Genomic DNA, 22,181 nt, shown 5'->3' on the forward strand with positions numbered 1-22,181 from the left:
CACTCCAGAAACAACTGGGAAACACAATTACATTTAACTGCTTCACTCAACATTTCACACAGCTGTTTATAATTGATTTAAAAAAAATCCATGACATATAAAATAAGAAGAATCACTGGTACTTAAGACTGCTAGGCAATATACGCTTCAGACTTATGAGGTTCTGTTGCAGCCACAATGTAGAATTTATCCATGACCTCTCCTCCACCCTCCCCATATTTCCAGTTAATTGAAGATTAACTGTAGTTGTTAGAGTTTACTTTCCCGGCAGAGATTTATGTTCAGTTTCTTGTCCTCTTTACTCACTTTGAGCATTATTTTGTGTCTATGATCATACTTACTGCTGAATAATTCTTACGGTTTGCTGCTTGCAGAAAGAGGGACAAATGGGATAGTTTCTCGTATGAGAATTCTAAGAGAAATGCTGATGTAATTCATGGATGGGGAAGGGATACTATGGCCTTGCAGGCACATGTTAGCTTGTGACATATTTAACCTGCTCAGGGTTGTAGGAAATCATCTGGAGGTCGTGGTTAGTAAGATTCTAAAACTCCCCAGAAGCAGGTTCTCATTTTGCTCCTATAGACGCTAAGCTTACCTCTTTGGGGTCGATATGTATCTGTCTTTTGACATGTCCACAGGGCATCATCTTCCATAGGTGACTGAAATCCAACTGTTTTCTTTTCTCTTCTAGTCTCTCCACTGTTACTGGACTCTGGGTGCTTTTTGATGGATGATGATGTTCCAAGCAGCCAACCATCACATGCTGACTTCAACAAACTGAAAAGAATAGATATGAGTGAGCTGCAGAGAGTACAGAAGGGGTACAGATTCCTCAAAGGTGTATAAATTCTGCATGAGTTGAAATACAATTCATGGCAGGAAAGACTTTCTTATTTTTTAAAACTGAGGTATAATTTAAACAATTTATTGAAGGTCTATTTTGTGTCCTGTCACAACAATGTTGGGGAAGAAATTGTCTTTATCCTCCAAAAGCCTGTACTTGGATTTGGGGAACTGAGACTCAAACCCAGGAAACTGCTAATAAAGCCGCCGAGTATGACAAAGAGCCAGAGTATCTGCAGAAGTAACAAGAAAAGCAAACTAAACAGGACCTGCGTCACTGAAGTGCTTCCAAGTACCAAAGATGAACATCAGGAATTAAAATATCACCAATTTGCTTCAAAGTGCATTTGTGTTTCCCATTTTTAATTGTTAGAGTATTTATTATGTACCCAGAGTATAGAAGAAGGCAGTAGGACAGTGCATGTGGAAGAGTTGGTCTCTGTCCTCACATAATTCCATTATAAAGCAACAAGGTAAATACGGAGTAGGAGGAATTTTAGTAAAAATAAACACGTGCATATGCTTTGCTCTAAACTAAACTGTGTTCCCATCTTAGCACATTTCCTCTCATAACATTTTATTTTTTAGAGTAATGTTCTGATGATGTATATTTATACCTTACTATTCAACCAGCCTTTTCCTTCTAACATAAGTTCACCACAGACTCATGACACTTTGGTTTCTCTTCTCCGTGCCCATAAAGTAAAAATTAAAAGTGAAGAAAAAGACTTTTACTCAAAAAGTAAAGTTCTAAAAATTAAGATGTTTAAACTCCCCAGAAGCAGAGATAATATCTAGATGAGAAAGAACTGAGAGTATTACTGGATCCATTACTGAGCCCCCGTAGCCTTGGGGCAGAAGTCAAATCACGTAAACCCATCAAAGTCACTGACCTTCTGTTTGTAGTGATCAGAATTTTTAGTAATGTTTGTTCATATTTTATTTAATTAATAAAAAACAAGAAATCAAATGGCTTTGTGCAGTATAGTTTTATGCTGGCATAATGCAATGTATTATATTTATACTCTAAAGATTTTCTTCTTTACCAGAACCTAGGGATCACTTTCCCATGAGGAACACTAATGGATGTGTATCTTAGCTCATAAAACCTCTATTCATGGAACAGGAAAACAGGAGACTAAAACTAACTCACTGTGAATGTAAGATAAATAACTTACACCAGAAGCCGCAAACCCAGGCAAATCCAACTCTGCACATCTGCTTGTTACTGTGACCAAGACTGCTACTGGCTTCCCCCAGGTTCACTCAGCAGCTCAGCTGAGCTCTCAACACCAACCAATTCCGCTCAGTTGCAATACCGATTGCTTCCTGCTCCTTTACCCCAGTTTACACAGGAGCTCTTCTGCAGCTTCATTCCAAACCCCATCCTGGTAATCCTCTAACTCAACAGGGAACTTGGTTTCTAATTTTCCTAAAATAAGAATGACTGTATAAAAAAGTTGTTATTTCCTTTGCATTTATTCCCATCTTTACCCATCTATGATTCCTCTCCTTATATTTCTGAAGAAAATCATACCTTTTACTCATACTATTTAAAAAATATATTTTTATTGATTTTTTTGAGGGGGGGGAGGGAGAGGGAGAGAGAAACATTGATGTGAGAGTGAAACATCTATTGGTTGCCCCCCCTATGGGAATCAAACTGGCAAGCTTTCGTGCCGGAAGCCGGTCCATCCTTGCTGCTTGACACAGTCGCTGCAGGATTGAAACATCTGCACAGCACATGTTTCAAGGGACCTGGCGTATATAGCATACTGTTCTTAATATGTTTGCTCCCCTTAGCGCTGTGTGTTTTAACCAAGGTCACCTCTCCAAGAAAGGTTGTTTCCCCAGGTAGGAATTTTTCCCTGAAGTCAGGGAGGGGATGAAACTCCTTAACTAAGTGCCAGGCGGGTAGTTAATCACTACAAACAATCATGCTTAAGCTACATAATCTTTACTCCCTGGAATGGAGATAAGAAACGCCCTAACCTTTGTAATAGAAATTGACAGGATTAAAATCAACTGGGATAAATACAGATGTAACAAGACAATAAACAGCAGAACTTCGCTGGAGATCCAGACCAGAACTTGGCTGGAGATCCTGGCTGGAGATCCTGGCTAGGCTGCTGATCAACTGAACACTGTCTCCGTGTCCTTCCTTCTTCGCCGACTCCGTCTACACCTTTGGGAACCCCTGGACCTGCTGGGGTTGGACCCCGGCACTTTCGGTGCACAGGATGACTACCAACCAACTGAGCCACTCCAGCCAGGCCTATTCATACTCTTGATACCATTTTGACTCATGCCCTCTGTGACTATGGCCTGTTAATCATCTCCTTTTCTTAATACTTATAAACTCCTTCCTCCTCTCAACTGGATTTTGTCTTGGAATTACAAACAAGATCAAACTTTCCATTAAAAATCAAAGCCAAACTTAAACCTAAAACTACTTTTCTTAAGTGGGAAAGTATAATAATACTTGATGTCAGTGAGGGTGTGGAACGACAGCATTTTAATAACTGCTGAAGGAACTGCACATTGGTATTGCCCTTTTGTGGGTGATATGTCAACACAAATAAAATAAGTAAAAATACACCTACCCTCTGTTAGGTCTGATCGAACAATTGAATTGATATCCCCACCCTTGAGAAACTGTAATGACATTCCAATTCCCTTAGACCACATTCCATTTGCTAAGACCAGTACCTTTCCCTTGCCCAAGATCTGGACCTGCTCAGAAAATTCCCCTAGGAAAAAGCCCACTAGAGTCCTTTAAAAACTCTGACTCCCCGGTCTCTCGGTGCTGCCGCCATTTTGGGGCTCAGCCCATCTGGTTTCCAGATGATTTAATTAAGTTTATAATTCTTTACCACTTTCTGCCTTGTGCATTCTTCCTTTGGAGACCCTAAACACCCTCCAGATAATTCTGCTTTTAAGAAGTTATCCCATGAAGGATGGTCATAGCAGAATCTCTCTATATAAAAGGCTAATATGCAGTGTCCCCTCAGGAATTCAACCAGGAGACAGGGAGTTCGATCGTTTGCTATGACCTGCGCTGAACATTAGGGGGTGGCGTGGAACGAAGGAAAGCCCCAGCCAGCAGCCAGAAGGAAGGCCCTGATCGGCCCTGATCGCCAGCCACGCCTAGGGACCCTACCTGTGCACGGATTTCGTGCACCGGACCTCTATTGCATAATTTTTATCTTGAAACTAGTTCCTCCATCTGTTTCCATTCTCATTATTTATAATAGTGAAAAACTGAAGGCAAAGATCATTCAATAGGAGAATAAGAAAATAAACTATGATGCATCCATCATGAGGAATACTATTCAGCCATTAAAAGAAATGAGATACATAGTTCTCCATACTATTGTGGAGAAACTTCATGATATACTATTAAGTTTTTAAAAAAGCAATTTGCAATAAAAGAATATACACAAATATTTTTAAAGTGCTGAACACATAAATACCAAATCAGAGAAGTAGAAATAGAATGGCTAAGAAAAATACTTCTATAATTTAATTTGTATTCTTCTGAATGTTCTAATTCCAATAGGCATGTACTCTTATAATTAAAAATTAAAAACTTGCAGCATCTCCTTTATATTACCACTTCCTCTTTCCCTTCTCTGCCAGACTTCTAGAAACAGTAATTAATTTTAGCAGACATACCTAGTAAAACTATTTTTTAAAGGACAAATCTAATGGACTTTTCTTTTTCAACAGTCTTGCTTGTTACTAGACCAACAATTGAAACATTTTTCCCTTAGACTTCATAATATATTATCTTGATTGTTGCAATAGTTTAAAGAGGCTTCTACTCAGATTCGTTTACTGGGAACTCTTTTACTTCTTCTCCCTTAATGGAGACATTCCTGAAGATTCTGTCCTTGTCCTTCTCCTTCGCACTTTCTCAGGGATCCGTGCCACACCATTGTATTGTCAATAATGATTTCTAAATAGATTTGCCCAGCCTATAGTGCTGTCCACAATTGCTACCTTATCAAGTACCTCCTGAAAAGCTGTGAAAGGATGTCATGTCATACTTTCCAAACCAACTCATGTCAAAGCAATGCATAATCTTTATCTTGAAACTAGTTCCTCCATCTGTTTCCATTTTCATTGAATGCAAGCCCTATTCTCCTTGTCACTCAGATGAAAAACTCCAGTTGTCTCAACTTCTGGTTTCCTTATTCCTGTTCAATAAATTACAAGGTCAATCATTCACTTATATATTCATCAGCTATTTATTGATGACACACTCTGTGACAATGTAATATGCCATGGGACTGGGGTGGGCAAACTTGAAAACAGGTATTTACTGAGTACTTGATACATGCTGGATAATGGGTATACAAACATAGGTATACAAAGACCCTCTGGTTCATATTTTCAAAGTGATTTAAAGTTGGAGACAGAGGTGGAAACAAATCCTTTAAAGTCTGGAAAGATAAAAGCTGTAATTCAGGAACACACAAGTTGTTTTGGGAACACAGAGGCAGGGCACCTAAAGCTATCTGTACAACAAAAGGGAAATTCCGGAAGCACTTAAACCAAATCTTAGTGGTTAAGCAGAAGATAAGGATGAAGGGTGGGAGGCAAACGAAAACAGTATTAGCAAATATACCAAATAGTAAAACTTGATCATATATTTTGGACAAGTTAAATAGTTTGGAATTGTTATAACATCAAATGTGGGATATGGGTGGAGAGAAGAGGAAGGTGAAACAGGACAGATATGGGAGGGTCAGATCTTGAAAGGTTTGGTCTTCCATGTCAAAGGGCTTGAACTCTATCTTATAGGCAAGGCAGAATCATTAAAGGGCTGTCTGTAAGGGGGAAAATGACACGATCCACCTCAAATTTATGAAAAATTACTCTGGCACCATTTCGAGAACAGACTGCAAGAAGCTATGAGTCAGAGGTGCTGGCACAGCTCCGAGGAGACGATGAGGGTCTGGAAGAGAAGAAGTGGTAGGAATGGAAAGGAGAGGTTTTAAAACATATTTAGGATTCAAAATTGGCAGAACATGATGAGCTCTGAATGTCAAAAGTGAGGGAGAAAAAGGAGTTGAGGATGATTGGCAGAATTTTGGGTGGATAAGCAATACAGAGAAGATTTGGGGAGGGTGGGAGAAATTAAATGTAGCTTGAGGTGCCTATGAAACATTTGGGAAGATATTTCAAGAAAGCAGTTGGATCAATAACTGTAGCATTTTGCTAGCTGGCTGGCTGACTTTAGGGTGGTGGGGTTGAGAGAGACAAGGTTGAAGAAGTATATGCTTCGCTTTTAAATTTCTTGGTCAAGGCAAAGGTAAATTCATTCTTGCAGTGAAAAAAAATGGGTGCCGAGAGAGGAAGAGGTTTGGAGTATGTATTGAGGGGATTCAAGATAAAAATGGCCAAGAACAAGGAATAGACTTCCCTACAATGTTGAAGCCTAATAATTAGAAACTATAAATTTGTGTCAGGGTGTAGGCACACATATGTGGAAGCAGAGAAAGTAGCCTGAGAGCTTGCTCCAAGGTTAGGATTTTATTGGGAGGGCAGCAGACTGCAAGTCAATGCCAGGTATCAAGCTCCGATACCCAACCCCTGTGCAGTCCCCAGTAGGAAAGTCCTCCCCACCCATCACAGGCCTGCTATTGTGCCACGATGCCCTCCTCTGTGGATCAGGTTCTAACACCCCATGATCACATTAATTTTAGGGTATGATGGGAGACAGGGATCAAGGCTCATTTCCCCCCAGAGCTATATCCAGTATATATTTGTTAAGAAGACTTTCCTTTTTCCACAGAACTGCTTGGCACCTTTATCAAAGGCAACTGAACATATGAGCATGCGGGTCTATTTCTGAACTTCATTCTGTCCCACTGACCTATTTATCTGTCCTAAGGTGAATACCAATCTGTATTGATTACCTAACTTTAATTTACATACCTAAAACTGGGCAGCATAAAACTTTCAAATTATTCTTCTAAATTGCAGACTGTCTTTGCCTTAGCCGGTTTGGCTGAAAGGATAGTGTTGCCTGCGGACCAAAAGGTCCCGGGTTCAATTCCTGTCAAGGGCATATACCTGGTTGCAGGCTCCTCCCCAGTCAGGGCTCCTGAAGGCGGCAACCAATGGATGTGCTTCTTTCACATAGATATTTCTCCCTGTCTTTTCCTCTCTCTTCCACTCTCTTTTAAGAAGAAGCAATGGAAAAATATCCTCGGGTAAGGATTAAAAAAAAAAAGTAAATAAATTGCAGGCTGTTTTTGCTATTCTAGTCCTTTCACATTTCCATATAAATTTCAGAATGTTTGCCAATTTCTATAGCAGCATGCTGAAATTTTTCCTGAAACAGCACTGAATCTAAGCATCAATTTGGAAAAAATTGGTATCTTATTACTGAGTATTCCAATTCAAGAACATGGTATATCTTTCTTTCCATTTATTTAAGCTTTCTTAAATTTATCTCAGCAGTATTTCATAATTATCAATGGAGAGATTTTTGGTTAAATTATTCCTAGGAATTTGATAGTTTTAATGCTACTATAAATTCTTTCTTTTTAGAATAATTACTGTTTTATATCTATTGCTATAGGATAGCTAATTGCTGTACATAAAAATAAAATTGATTTTTATATCTCAAACTTGAAATTGAATTCTGTGTGTTAAATTTGCTTAATAATTTTAGTAGCTGTTTCTGTAGCCAGTCATATTATTCAAAAATAAAGATAGTTTTACCTATTTCTCTACAATATTTTTCAGGGCTGATCATACTACCTAGATTTCCAGTGTCATATCGAATAGAAGTAGTACTAGTAGACATTCTTACGTTGTTCCTAAAAGTGTTCATCATTAAGGAGGTGCATCTTGTTCATACCCTCTATCATATTTCTAGTTTGATGAGAGGTCATTTTTTTTATTTTTTATTTTGGATAATGAGGATTGGAAAAGTTAGGTTAAATACTTTTTCTGCATCTGTTTGAGATGATGTTTTTCTTCTTTATTATGTTAATATGGCAAATTGACTTTCAAATGTTAAACCAATTTTGTATTCCTGGGATAAACTTTATTTAGTCAAGCTAGATCATCCTTTTTAGATATTCCTGGATTTAATTTGCTAATATTTTGTTAGGAAATGTTTTGTTTTGCATTTGTATTCATGAGAAAGAAAAGGAGTTGGGAAAAGTTCTTTCTTTCTCTAGTCCAGTGGTTCTCAAGTTGGGTAGAAGGAGAGGATTTTTGCTACACAGGGGGCATTTAACAACATCTGGAGAGTTTTTAATTTAAATATACTTTTATTGATTTCAGAGAGGAAGGGAGAGGTAGAGAGAGATAGAAACATCAATGATGACAGAGAATCATTGATAGGCTACCTCCTCTATGCCTGCCACCTGGTCATGTGCCCTGACTGGGAATCAAACCTTTATTAAAAAATAAATAAATCTGGCCCTGGCCAGGTAGCTCAGTTGGTTAGAGCACTGTCCCAAATATGCCAAGGTTGTGGGTTTAATCCCTGCTCAGGATACACAATAAGAATCAACCAATGGCCCTGACTGGTTTGGCTCAGTGGCTAGAGCGTCAGCCCGCGGACTCCAGGGTCCCAGGTTCGATTCCGGTCAAGGGCATGTACCTTGGTTGCGAGCACATCCCCAGTAGGGAGTGTGCAGGAGGCAGCTGATCGATGTTGCTCTCTCATTGATGTTTCTAACTCTCTATCCCTCTCCCTTCTTCTCTGTAAAAAATCAATAAAATATATTTAAAAATAGAAAAGAAAAGAAGATAGTCTTTAAAAAAAAAAAAAAAGACTCAACCAATGGCCCTAGCCCGTTTGGCTCAGTGAATGGAGTGTCGGCCTGCAGACTGAAGGGTCCTGGGTTTGATTCCGGTCAAGGGCACATGCCCAGGTTGTGGGCTCAGTCCCTAGTGGGAGCCGTGCAGGAGGCAGCCGATCAATGAGAATCATTGTTGATGTCTCTCTCTCTCCCCCTCTCCCTTCCTCTCTGAAATCAATAAAAATATATTCAAAAAAAAAGAATCAACCAATGAATGCATAAATAAGTGGAACAACAAATCGATATTTCTCTCTCAAATCAACAATTGAAAAATTTAAAAACATTACAAATATGGTCTTTCTATGCTACCAACAAATTCCATAAAAAATGTGCAAGACTGTTGCATGAAAAACTACATGGTATTATTGTGTTAAATTTCAAAAGATCTAAATAAATGTAGAGATATATCATGTTCATGAACTGGGAAACAATATCCTATCTAATAAAAGAGAAACATGGTAATTAGCGTATGACCGCTACCCTTCCCATTGGCTAATCAGGGCAATATGCAAATTAACTGCCAGCCAAGATGGCAGCCAGCAGCCAGGCAGCTTAAAACGAACATGAGGCTTGCTTGCTTCAGTGACGGAGGATTCCAATGTTCCCCGCCTGCTGCTGCAGGCCTCTGAGCTTGCAGTTTGAAACATTGTAACAAATATAGAAGCTAAACAAAACCCCAGAAACCTGCTTTAGTCAGCCAGGCTTCAGCCAGCAGGATCGCAACATTGTTTCAAATATAGAAGGTAAACAAAGGCCAGAAACCTGCTTTCAGCAGAGGAGGCCTAAGAGCTGGAACCAAGCCTCAAAGCTAAAGCTGGCCCAGAATAAAAAAAAAGAAAAAAAAGAAAAAAAGGAGCAGTTGGGAGCTTCAGTCACCCGCCAGCCTGAAAACAGCCCTCAGCCCCTCACCCAGACTGCCCAGGCACCCCAGTGGGGACCCCCAGCCTGATCCGGGACACCCTTCAGGGAAAACCAGCCAGCCCCCACCTGTGCACCAGGCCTCTATCCTATATAGTAAAAGGGTAATATGCCTCCCAGCACCGGGATCAGCGGAGCCGCGAGGCCTCCCCGCACCGGGATCAGCATGACTGGGGGCAGCGCCCAAACCCCCTGATCGCCCTGCAGCGCTGTGTGTGACAGGGGGCGGGGCCACAATCTCCCTATCGGCCCTGCTCTGTTCGTGACAGGGGAAGGCGCCCCAACCCCCTGATCAGCCCTGCTCTGTGCCTGATAGGGGGGAGCTCCCCAACCCCCTGCTTGCCCTGCGGCTCTGTGTGTGACAGGGTGCGGCGCCCCAACCCCCTGATTGGCCCAGCTCTGTGTGTGACAGGGTCTGGCGCCCCAACCCCCTGATCGGCCCTGCTCTGTGGGTGATAGAGGGCAGTGCCCCAACTGCCCCCCACGGGCCCTGCTCTGTGTGTGATGGGGTAGAGCCATAACCTCCCCATCGGCCCTGCCCTGAGTGTGACAGTGGTGGTGCCCCAACCCCCTGATCTGCCCTGCTCTGTGTGTGACAGGGGGCGGTGCCCCAACTCCCCTTTCGGCCCTACTCTGTGAATGACAGGGGGGAGCTCCCCAACCCCCTGATGGGCCCTGCTCTGTGCGTGACAGGGTACGGAGCCCCAACCCCCCTGATGGGCCCTGCGCTGTGAGTGACAGGGGCAGCGCCCCACCCCCCTGATTGGCCCTGCTCTGTGCGTGACAGGGGGTGGTGCCACAACCTCCCCATCGACCCTGCCTTGAGTGTGACAGGGGGTGGCGCCCCAACTCCCCAATCAGCCCTGCTCTGAGCCCAACCAGGGGCTGCACCTAGGGATTGGGCCTGCCCTCTGCCACCCGGGAGCAGGCCTAAGCCAGCAAGTCGTTATCTCCCGAGGGGTCCCAGGCTGTGAGAGAGCACAGGCCGGGCTGAGGGACCCCCCCCCTCTTCCCCCCGAGTGCACAAATTTTTGTGCACCGGGCCTCTAGTCTAATCTAATAAAAGAGAAATATGCAAACTGACCGCATCTCCGCTACACCCCAACCCACGCCCACCAGCCAATCAGAGTGATGATATGCAAATTAACCCAACCAAGATGGCGGCTGGCAGGAGGCTTGGTTGCCCTGGCGATGGAGGAAGCCAAGCTTCCCACCTGCCCTGGCTGGCTGTAGCCTCCGCTCAAGGCAACAAAGTTTCAATTATAGAAGACAAATAAATCCCAGATACCTGCTTCCAGCCAGCCTCCACTGGGAGCTTGGGTTGCTGGGGGCCGTGGCCAGCCTGCAAACAGCCATCAGCCCCTCACCCAGGCTGGCCACACCCTCATGGGGTGAGGACCCCTGCTGGGGGGATTGGCCACCCTGCAAACAGCCATCAGCCCCTCACCCAGACTGGCCAGGCACCCCAGCAGGACACCCCTACCCTGAAGGGGGTGTGGCCAGCCTGAAAATGGCCCTCAGCACCTCACCCAGACTGGCCAGGCACTCCAGCAGGGACCCCCACCTTGAAGGGGGTGTGGCCAGTCTGAAAACGGCCCTCAGCCCCTCACCCAGATTGGCCAGGCACGCCAGTGGGACCTCCACTCTGATCCAGGACACCGTCAGGGCAAACCAGCTGGCCCCACCCATGCACCAGGCCTCTATCCTATATAGTAAAAGGGTAATATGCATATTGACCCTAACAGCAGAACAACTGGGAATGACTGGTCACTATGACACTTACTAGCCACCAGAGGGCAGATGCTCAATGCAGGAGATGCCCCGTGGTGGTCAGAGTGCTCCCACAGGGGGAGCTCTGCTCAGCCACAAGCCGGGCTGACGGTTGCCAGCACAGCGGTGGTGGCGGGAGCCTCTCCCGCCTCCTCAGCAGCACTAAGGATGTCCGACTGCAGCTTAGGCCTGCTCCCCACTGGCAAGTGGACATCCCCCGAGGGCTCCCGGGCTGGCAGAGGGATGTCTGACTGCCAGCTTGGGCCTGATCCCCCGGGGAGCAGGCCTAAGCCAGCAGGTGGCCATCCCCCAAGGGGTCCCAGACTGTGAGAGGGCACAGGCCGGGCAAATTTTTGTGCACTGGGCCTCTAGTTTTTATAATAATTCTTCCAAAATTGATCTAATAATAAATTTGCTTCCTTCAAAGAAATTAGAAAACTGCATCTAAAATGTAAAACTGAATCCTAGAATACCTAAAACAATTTTTATTAAGTTGGACGACTTATACAATCTGACTTCAATATTTACTACAAAGCTAAAGTGACACTGACATAACAATGGAAATATAGATCAATGGAATAGAAATCCATAAATGTGTGAGTGTGTGTGTGTGTGCCTTTTGAAAATACATCAGGCAATTCAATAAGAAAAAGTAGTTTTTTCAACAAATGATGCTAGAATAACTGTATATCTGGAGAGTAAAAGAAGGAACCTTGAGCCCTACCTCACACTGTAAAAATGTATTTGAAATTAATCATAGACTTAAATGAAAAAGTTAAAAGTCTACAAGTCCTATAAAAAACATAGGAGAATATCTTTTTAGCCTTCATCAATAAAAAGTACTGTTCTTCAAAAACAACACTAAGGAAATATTGCAAGTATCACACTGAGAAAAAATATTCACAATACATATATCTGATGAAGGTTTTGTATCCAAAACATGAACTTGAATATTTAGAGCAGCTCAGTTTTTTTTTCCTTCCCAAATGTAGAAACATTCTAAATGTTCATCAACAAATGAACTGATAAACAACTTGTGGTATACAATGAACTATTTATTACTCAAGAACTATTTATTACTCAAGAATAAAAAAGTAATGGACTAATGAAACGTGGAGCAGCATGGTAAATTTCTAAAACATATAAGAGTAAAAGATGCCAGATACACATATACACTTATTTGAAGATTTAGAATGTGTAAAACTATCTTATGTGAGAGAAATCAGATCAGTGGTTGCCTGGGCCAGAGGTTTGCGGGAAGCAGGTGTGGTGGTTGGGTGGGCTTCCTGCAAATTTACATTCTGGGGTGATGACATTCTGTACTAATTGGGGTATCAGTTACACGGGTATATTCATTTGTTAAAACACATCAACCTTGATGTGTGCATTTCATTAAATGTAAATTTCAATAAATTTGACTGAAAAATAATGTTGATAAAACAGTACAAAAATTTTTTTATCAAAAAGTTTTAGATATACTGTGATGTATCAAAATTAATAACTACAGGGTGTCCCACACTTTGAATAAGTACTAATTTCAATGGGTTAAATCTGAAAAGAAAGAAGTATCAATTGAGCTATCAGCTCAATTAAAGTGTGTTTACTAGTGCTTTTTCAAACACCCTGTATGTTATTTCCAAAACTACACAGAACTAGATAGTAAACTGAAGAAACATTCACTGACCACATACTTTGTAACCATTCCTTCACTGTGTGAGGCACCATAAAGTTAAAACCTAATTTTCAGTATTTCTTATCACTTCATACAGTCCAGATAAAATGTACAAAATTCACTGAAGAGCTATGACTAATATGGGGCAACATCATTCATTGATATGATGAAATTATTATAGTTCTGTTATTCTTATTCAGCATCTGTTTGAGCTGTTAAAGTGCTGATAAAATGATTAAAATTCAAGACAGCAGAAGAAAAGAGTTTTAAACTCGTGACATATAGGATTGCCACTCTTTATAAGTCACTCTTAAGTTGCTAAGATTTTACTGAATGGTATCTCCATATTTTATTGGATATAAATTATAAAATACTAGATGAGAAACTTTGAGTAACCTCGATTTAGGATGGAGAAAGAAAAACATTTTCAGTTCTTTAAGTTCCAAAAAATTCTAATAATCCAAAATTCCATGAATTTTTCTTTCTATTTTGCCCAAATCTCATATCATGATTGTCTGTCTGTCTGAGCTTGAATGGCAAAATTTAAATGTCATTCAGGACCAATTGAATACCACTTGTATTTGCATTCTTTAAAAAGTAGAAAAACATTAACCTTTTGTTTTATTGAATTAAAATGCCACGGAAATGCTGATATAGTCTTGGGAGACTGGAGTACTTTTACAAAGAAGAATAGCTGTCATTTATTAAACACAAAGAACACTTACTTGATAGGATGCCTTCTGACAAAAAGCAGATTGGTATTCTCATCATAGAAAAGGCATTATAAAAAAAATCTAGCCTAGACCTCTGAGATTTGAATAATTTAAAGCTGCATTTGGTGCAATTTGAATTTTTCTTTAGGGAGGCAAAGTTAAATACCTTTAATTTGTTCTAATTATTTCAAATTTGCAAGTTAATTATGGCTGATCATTAAATAACAAAAAGGACTATCATCTCCATAGAGTTTTACCTCCTACCCTCTGCATTACTTAAGCTAGATTTTAGTATGCATGAATTAACTTTCTAAATAATCACACAATTTGACTAAATGGCTCAGTAAAATGAGCTCTGATCCTCAGAATAAGCATTAATGGACATTAGAAATGCTATTGGGACTCATGTTACTTACATTATAAGTATTTTTAATAGGGCCTTATTTACTAATTTTTATGTACTGTTCAGGCTAGAACACTATATATATATATATATATATATATATATATATATATATATATATATATATATATATAATTTTGCTTTACTGGAGGAAAAGTTCAATCTTTGAGACAATAAAAACAAATGTCCATTAACACAAACTAGATTCATTTTGAAATTATGCAGGGATGTGGTGATAGATTTTAACTTGTTTTAGCTGTTCATCTCAATGAATCAATCTAGCAAAATTGGCCTGCTTGGTCTGTAAATGGAGTATTATGGATCCACGGATGTGCTAAGTGATTCAAGAAGAAAAGGAGGCCCAATAAGCTAGTATTTAAATTCCACCTGCTACTTTGAGAGAAAGAATCCATGGTGTCCTGTGTTGAGAGAGTATCTAGTTACCAATCCTGTGCACACTTGGCTGTCAATGAATGTGCAGCCAGATGGCACATGACCCTACTGCTTAGAACTCTTACAAATAATTTTCTTAAATGTCCCAACTAAATCTTCATATTCCCCAGAGATGAACCTGTCAATCAGAACGAAATATTTTAAGACCAAGGAGTTTAAAGAATAAAATCTCAAAAGTGATGTAGTCCATATACTATCAGATCTTCCTATTTCCCACTCCCAATATCATCAGTACAAATTTTATTTCTAGACACCCAATGAATTTTATCTGATAAACCTTCTCTATGTCAGTTCTGTGTTTGGGCATGGGAATACACAAAGAAATAAGTGATATCTTTAATATTTACAGGTAAACAGGAAGAGACAGCTCAACAATGAATACACAATGTGGTAGGTTGGTTATGACAGCAGCATAACTAAAGTGCTACAGGGAGCTGGCCCATGTAAAAGGAAGCTTGGGAGAATGTAGGGTCATGAAGGCAATGAGGGCAAGGAAAGTCAGAAAAAGGAATGATAACGATAACTTACTAGCATATGCTATGCAAAAGGCACTTGCTTGGTTCCTTGGTTCCATGGCACAGGAAGAGATGAGTCTGAGCCTGAGGGGTAGTTAGGGCAGCCTAGTAATGCAGAATATCAGCTTTGATGTCAGACAGAACTGGTTACTGACTATATAACTAGTTTGACGTTCTGATAGATGTGATTTCTTAAGCAGGTTATTTAACCCCTTTGAGCCTCATTTATAAAATAAGGTTAATAATTAAGTAACTCATAGGGTTGTTGTGAGGGTTACTAGTAAATGAATTAACATATGTAAGATACTCAAAAGGGTGCCCAGCACATAAACACTACCTAAATGTGCTAGCTTCCTTTTATTATTATCAATATTTTTATTACTATTCCTATTACCATTAAATGAGGAAACATCTAAAAGACTTAGTAGGTCTATGAACACCTAGTACATACTTGGTATTCATGTTATTACAGACTAGCTGAATAGCTGAATGGCATAGTTGCTGAGAATTAAAGGGGCAGAGAAGGTCAGTGGGGGTGGAGCAGAGATAACTGGATTGCATCTGAAGACCCGAACTTGGGGCACCTGTACATCACTTGGGCTAGGTAATATTATCATGCAGTTATAAGGACAGGTTTGGACCTCAGAAGGGAAAAGCTGAGACCTAAGATAAAGATTTTAGAATTATCAGCATAGAGATATGATATAAAGTCATGGAAATAAATTAAATTTCCTATAGACAGAAGTCAACTGAAAAGAGGTAAAAGGATGGAATTGTCAAAATTTTAACAGTCGGCAGAGCAAAGGAAGCAGTAAAATACTTTGGGGGGAGGGGAAAGCAAAAGCCAACAGGGTGATAAGCAGAATAAAGAATAGTGTCAAAAAGAAAACAACCCAAGGAGATGAGAGGTGTATCAGAAAGGTTACCTTTGTCACTTCATATTGAGAAGTCAAATAAGATGAGGATTGAAAAAAAGACTATGCTCTAGAAAAGTTTGATAAAAAAGGGCAGTGGTCAATGGCAAGGCAAATATAAAGTGTGTGTGTAAGGAGAAGAATCTCTGAGCACATAGAAAATGAGCCTGAAGACATATGAGAAGAGGTACTGATACATTAAAATTGTTGAGAAAAGGAGGGAAATGTGAAGGATGCTGATGGAGGAGACATTCGGATTGGTGATCTCTGTGGGATGTCTGTGTGGTGATGCTTGATAGGCCTTTAAATATGAACTCTGGAGAAAGGTCAGCACTTCCTTCACTCAAAGATGTGACCTTCACCATCTAATAAAGGATTAGGGGTGACCTCACTATACTTGAAGATGTCACCAGATCTTAATTTGCTCCCTCACCAAAGGAATGTAGCTGGAATTTCATGAACTATAATATCTTTATTTTAATTCTTCCCAGAAGCAGCATCAGAGGGAGAGCTAAGAAGCCAGTGGTGAGGACGCTGCACTAAATGAAACACTGGTTAGCCATCACCAAGCTGCTGCTCTCAGAACTTCACTGTGGTCTCAAATAAAGAAAACAGCTCTTTAAGGTCAATTAATATATATTTCCATGCAGAGTGAATACCTTTTAACTTTGTAAAAGTATGTAATAGAAGGTTAACAGTTGGGATGATGAAAATGATAGTTTAATATAAACTAAGGAAAACCAGCATAAAAAAGTATGAATATACAGTTTTCTAAGGGCAGATGCCATGCCTTATACTTCTCTGATCCCCAGCAACGCCTTCCATGGAGATGCAAACACAAAAGAGGCCCAAGATAAATCTACTAAAGAAACAATTATGATTTGGAAGGTATTTGTGGGATTAATATAACAGAACTCTGAGTTAGTGAACTGTTACCTCCTCTTTGCACTGTGGGATCATTCAGTCATTCCTAGATCTATAATCCACATTTTAGTTTCATCAAAGCATGCATGTATGAAGCTTCAAAAAGACATGTTTATAGTATGCCCAAGAAATCTTGCAAATGAACTATGAATATAAAATTTTAGAACTCAGGCTAACCCAAACCAAGGTATCAAAGACCTACAAATTTAGTGAAAATATCAGAAAACCTTATGGTGGTCAGTTAAGAACTGTGGTGGAAAATCTCCCTAAAGAAAGCCAAAGTCCAATGGTGAATCAACATACCGCCAGGGTGTTAGTGAAGATACAAAGTGAGGACCAGTCCATGTTTCTGCTATCTCTAAAGCAGTGGTTCACAAGGTGATATTCAAAGATATAAACAATCCACACCAATAAAAGAGAAATATGCAAATCGATTGTATCTTTGCAACGCCCACCAGCCAATCAGGAGTAAGTATTAACCCAACAAAGATGGTGGGTTAATTTGCATATACAGGCACTGAGCGGCTGGGGGTGGGGTGGGACGCTTGTGTTGTCACCATGGTGTTCTGCACAGCCCCAGCTGCTTGGGGCCTCTGGGCAGCATGGGAAGGCAGAAAGGCGGCTCCAGCCGGAGCAAAGGCGGTGCTGGCAGCAAGGGGAAGGAAGGCCCATTCTTGCATGAATCTTTGTGCATCAGGCCTGTAGTATTTTATAATTATACTAGGATGTTATTCTTTTCATGCTCATTGTCTCATGAATGTACAGTGAAATTTTCCAGGAAGTATGATATGTGACATCATAATAGATTTCATTCAGCACAATGTCTTTGAAAGTCATCTAAGTTATTGCATCTACAATAGCTTGTGCCTTCTTATTTTTGCGTTCCATTCCATTGTTTTGATTTACCAGTTTATCCATTCATCCACTAAAGGACATTTAATTTGAATGGCTTCCTTGTTTTGGCTACTGCAAATATCAGTTACTATGACACTTCATGAAACTAAAGGGAGCTCCTAACCAGCCGTGGGCAAACTACGGCCCGAGGGCCGGATCCGGCCGTTTGAAATGAATAAAACTGAAAAAAAAAAAAAAAGAAAAGACCGTACCCTTTTATGTAATGATGTTTACTTTGAATTTATATTAGTTCACACAAACACTCCATCCATGCTTTTGTTCCGGCCCTCCCGTCCAGTTTAAGAACCCATTGTGGCCCTCGAGTCAAAAAGTTTGCCCACCCCTGTGTAAGAGGGTAAGTCTTCTGGCTCTTACCACTTGACAAAACCATGTTTAAAAAGGAGTCCTGTTTCTGTATTTTCAACAGAAGTTTTGTGACGAACTTTAAAAATACCATCTAAAGTTGCAGAGATCAGACTGTGTTGTTTACATTAAGGGGATGCTTACTGCCTGTTTACTGAAGGAAAGTCTACTTACCTTCAAATAAACACCTTGAAAGTTTATCAGGAGTTCTAATTCCAATTCATCCTTCCCTTCTGCTCATTCAAGAGACTCCCATTAACCCCTCCCAATCAGCAAGCATCACAAAAATAACCCATTTTCTGGCATTTACAGACTCAAGTGTTTCGAGCTCTGACTACTGAGTAAAACTAGCAAGAGGCCACATTAACAGGCATCCCTGTCTCCTTGGCCCCAACAGAGCAGAGGACCTCCCTCTAAGGCTTTGATTACTATATAGGGCACAACTAAGTTGCTACCCTGTGACTCAGAATCAAAACCTTCTTTAAAAATACTGGGTGCACCAGCATGCTACAACACCTTTTATGTTTTCACACTCTCATATGACCATAAGTATATACACAGCGTTCTCCACTACAGGGCCTCAGAACTGGCTCACAGCCGTTCATAGCAGGCAGCTTTAGGTATATGAATAGCAATTTTGAAATCCATTTTTTTGGCCAATAGGTCCTATTCATAGAACCATCATCCACTGAAGTAAATGAGGATGTAATAGAAAGCTGAGTTAAAAAAAAAAAAAGAAGCATTAAGAAGGTTTCAAAGAAAACACTTTAAAAGGACCCATAATTAGAGCAGCCAGGTTCCAGGTGTGAGCTATAAAACTGTGGATTTCCTATAGTTTGGGCCATGCCCGGGGTCCCATTTGACCTAGAATCCTTCAACAGGATGAAAAGCCCTAGAGCATAAGGCTAAAATGAAAGCCTTACTTACCCCACTGTGACAAGTTTGAAGGAAATCAATCATGCTACTTAATGTTAATAGTTATATATAATTTAGACAAAGACAGTCCTTTGTGTGTTTTTCTCATATAATGTTTGTTGCTTTTGGCATTGCTGTATAGTTACCAAATGAGCCATAGTTTTCAAATTCTGCAATTTAAAATCGGTCTCGTTGAGTTGTGCTGCTTTGCAAAAAGGCTTCTGTGCAGTAAGTGTGTTTTATCAAAGACCTCCCTGCGAGGTACACTGGGCTGCTTGTTGGAGAAAGGTGAGAGGCAGAAGCAGGGAGTTGCTAAGTGTGAGTATATAATAACTACCTGGCTATGAAAAGCAAACCATGACAGCATATTATATCTCTCAGCTCATTAATTTACAGATACAAGCTCCGTTTTCTTCTTTTTTTTTTTTTACATCGCTCCAAAGGCTCTGCAGACAGAATGAAGCGTCAGAAACCATGGTTCAAAAGACTGGCTTCAGATGGCACTGCTCAGCCACCTTTGGCACATATGTGCTCCAGAGCAAGGACAATTACGATACTACAGTAAAAATATGCAAACATTATTTGCTAAAGGTAACAACAAGAGTATCATACTAAAGTGCTTACTGAACACCAGTTACATCATAGCAGGATATGTAAGACATAAATGAACTCACACAACAAGCACAATCTGAGCATAGAAAGAATCTTGTCTAGTTGGTCCCAGGAAGATATCACCTTGGAGCTTTCTGAAAATGCAGGTCCCGAGGCCCCATTCACAGAAATTGTGATACAATAGGCTGAGGTTAATGTACTTGGTTTCTTCCACTATTTCTCCTATAACATAAATTTCAGTTTCCATAGCTCCGTGAAGGGACTAAGTAATACCTATCTATAAGATTCCCCCTAAACACTATTTCAGCTGCATCCCACAGGTTTTTATATGTTGTATTTTCATTTTCATTCAGTTCTGTATTTTCAATTTCAACCTTAGTCTGCTTGCTCTACAAATTACTTACATATTTCACCAGATATGCATTTTGCTATTTTCCTTGAGGCCCGACAAGCATGGGTATTCTCACTCTTTAATTTCTGCCAATATGAAGGAGAAATGAGAGTTGACTGCTTTTTCCTTAACGAGTAATAAGCCAATCATGTAAGAACTTAGGGACAGACCCTTCCAGACAGAGGAAACTGACAATACCAGTACAGAGGGGTTGGGCTGAAAATAAGCTGAGAGTTTTTGAGGATCCGGAAGGCCACTGTGGCTGGAATATTATGAGCAGGGCGACAGCAGATACGACAAGGCTGGAGAGAATGCCAGGTCACAGCATGGAGGGCATGGTAAATTGATAGCGTTTAGATTTGTATGTCAAACATGACTGGAAGCCATTAGAGAGCTTGAAGCAGAGGATGGACATGGATTCTGACATACCTTTTAAAATGACCACTCTGACTACTGTGTAAAGGATGGGTTGCTGGTGCTATACGCAGGAATAGGAACACCAGTTGGCAGGCCACACAATAATATGAATGGACATGGTGGTTTGGATACAGTGGAGCAATGGAGAGAGAGGGAAGATGACAAAGCAAATATTTTTGAAAGTAGAATCCATAGGACTTACTAATGAACTGGATATGGGGCATGAAAGAAGGAGGGGTATAAATCAAGATGGTTTATGCAGTTTTTTACTTGAACAACAGGGCACAAATCTATTTGAAATGGGTAAGATGAAAGGTCTAAGTTTGGGTTTTCCAAACATCTTTTCTTTGTCAGCTTAGAGGTATTCTGTAGAAGAGCAGGGTAACCATATGTTCTATCTATTTTCTCAGATCATAAATCATCTTAGAATTAAGAATCATGTCCAGAATTAATGTCTAGTTCATTGGCATATAATATGCAGAATCCATTTCCTTTGTATTTTAAAAGAAATTTATCCACATTTAGCCTTCTGGCACCTCCACAGTTGTCTACAAATCCTCAAGGCTAACAGTAAAGGTTTTTCAGCCTTATCCATAGGAACTGTTTCGACACAGAGATGTATATAAACAAGCTGGAAGAACCGAATTTGCATATCTATATCTATGTACATGAATGTGTGTCCATACACATTTTAAATAAACTCTTCACCTATCTTTTGCTTCTGTTTTATTGTAAAAATGGTTGTTCTACTCTTTCTAGACCAAAGGTCCTTCTTCTTGAGAAGAAAATAACTGAGGAGTGTTTCATTCTCTTTGCCCATGCGCTAGCGCATCTTTGGTCCTAAATAATAAGCCTATCCTTGATTTGCCCTTAGCCTTTAAACAAAATCAGATAAGCTATTTCAGTCATCCATAGCATGTTTTAAAACCCTCAGCCTATTTTGGACTTTAGTATATTTGATAGTATTCTTGCTGTTCTTTGAAATTCTCTCATATATACCCTTTGATGTATCTTCTTATTTTTGCAGTCACAATTGAAAGAATCCTCCCTTAATTTGTCAACTGATTTGTTTGCATGGTCAGAAATTATATGTTTGATAGTTTCCCGGCTCTTTTGACTCTTATCTTTTTGAGTCTTAGATCAGAAATACATGCTTCTCTTTTCTCAAGTTTTGGTTACACATCTAATTATGACTAATTTTTCATTTGTCAGAACGAGGCTGAACATGACACCTTCACTGGCTGCCTTCATCTCCTTTCAGGGAATTTAATGCTAGCAGCAGGCACTCAAGGATTCTTAAGAGCAGAGTAAGACTTCCAGCTTTCCTTTGTCTCTGATTTTACCAAAATGCTCTCCAGTAAAACAACAGCAAGTGAGAATGCATCTCCCTTAAGTCTGACAGCCATCCAATGAAGTTTTCTTAAGAAAGGCCAGGGAAACTGAGGCTTAGTGAGAGTAATTATTTATCCAAGTTCATACAACTAATGTGAGTGGCCGAGCTGAGATTCGATCCCAGTCTCATTGCAGTGCTTGGGCTATGAAATCACTGCACTGCATTGTCTTGTAATGATCCATTCCCAGGAGTATGGAATTCCACGCTTGTGCATATTTTCCTGACATACATCATTACTT

The 22,181-nt window shown here is 40.3% G+C and overlaps 1 protein-coding gene across 13 annotated transcripts in view; it reads right to left on the bottom strand.

Annotated features, from left to right (window-relative positions):
• Positions 1-22,181, bottom strand: part of KIAA1328 (KIAA1328 ortholog) — a 176,906-nt gene that overhangs the window by 41,188 nt on the left and 113,537 nt on the right. For all 13 annotated transcript variants that reach the window (XM_036321358.1, XM_036321364.1, XM_036321368.1 and 10 more), the window contains one exon: positions 599-780. In XM_036321358.1, the coding sequence (XP_036177251.1) occupies positions 599-780 (182 nt within the window). The remainder of the gene's footprint in view (positions 1-598; positions 781-22,181) is intronic.

This window comes from Myotis myotis, unplaced genomic scaffold (genome assembly GCF_014108235.1).
Source record: "Myotis myotis isolate mMyoMyo1 unplaced genomic scaffold, mMyoMyo1.p scaffold_m19_p_9, whole genome shotgun sequence".
Taxonomy (NCBI): Eukaryota; Metazoa; Chordata; class Mammalia; order Chiroptera; family Vespertilionidae; genus Myotis; species Myotis myotis.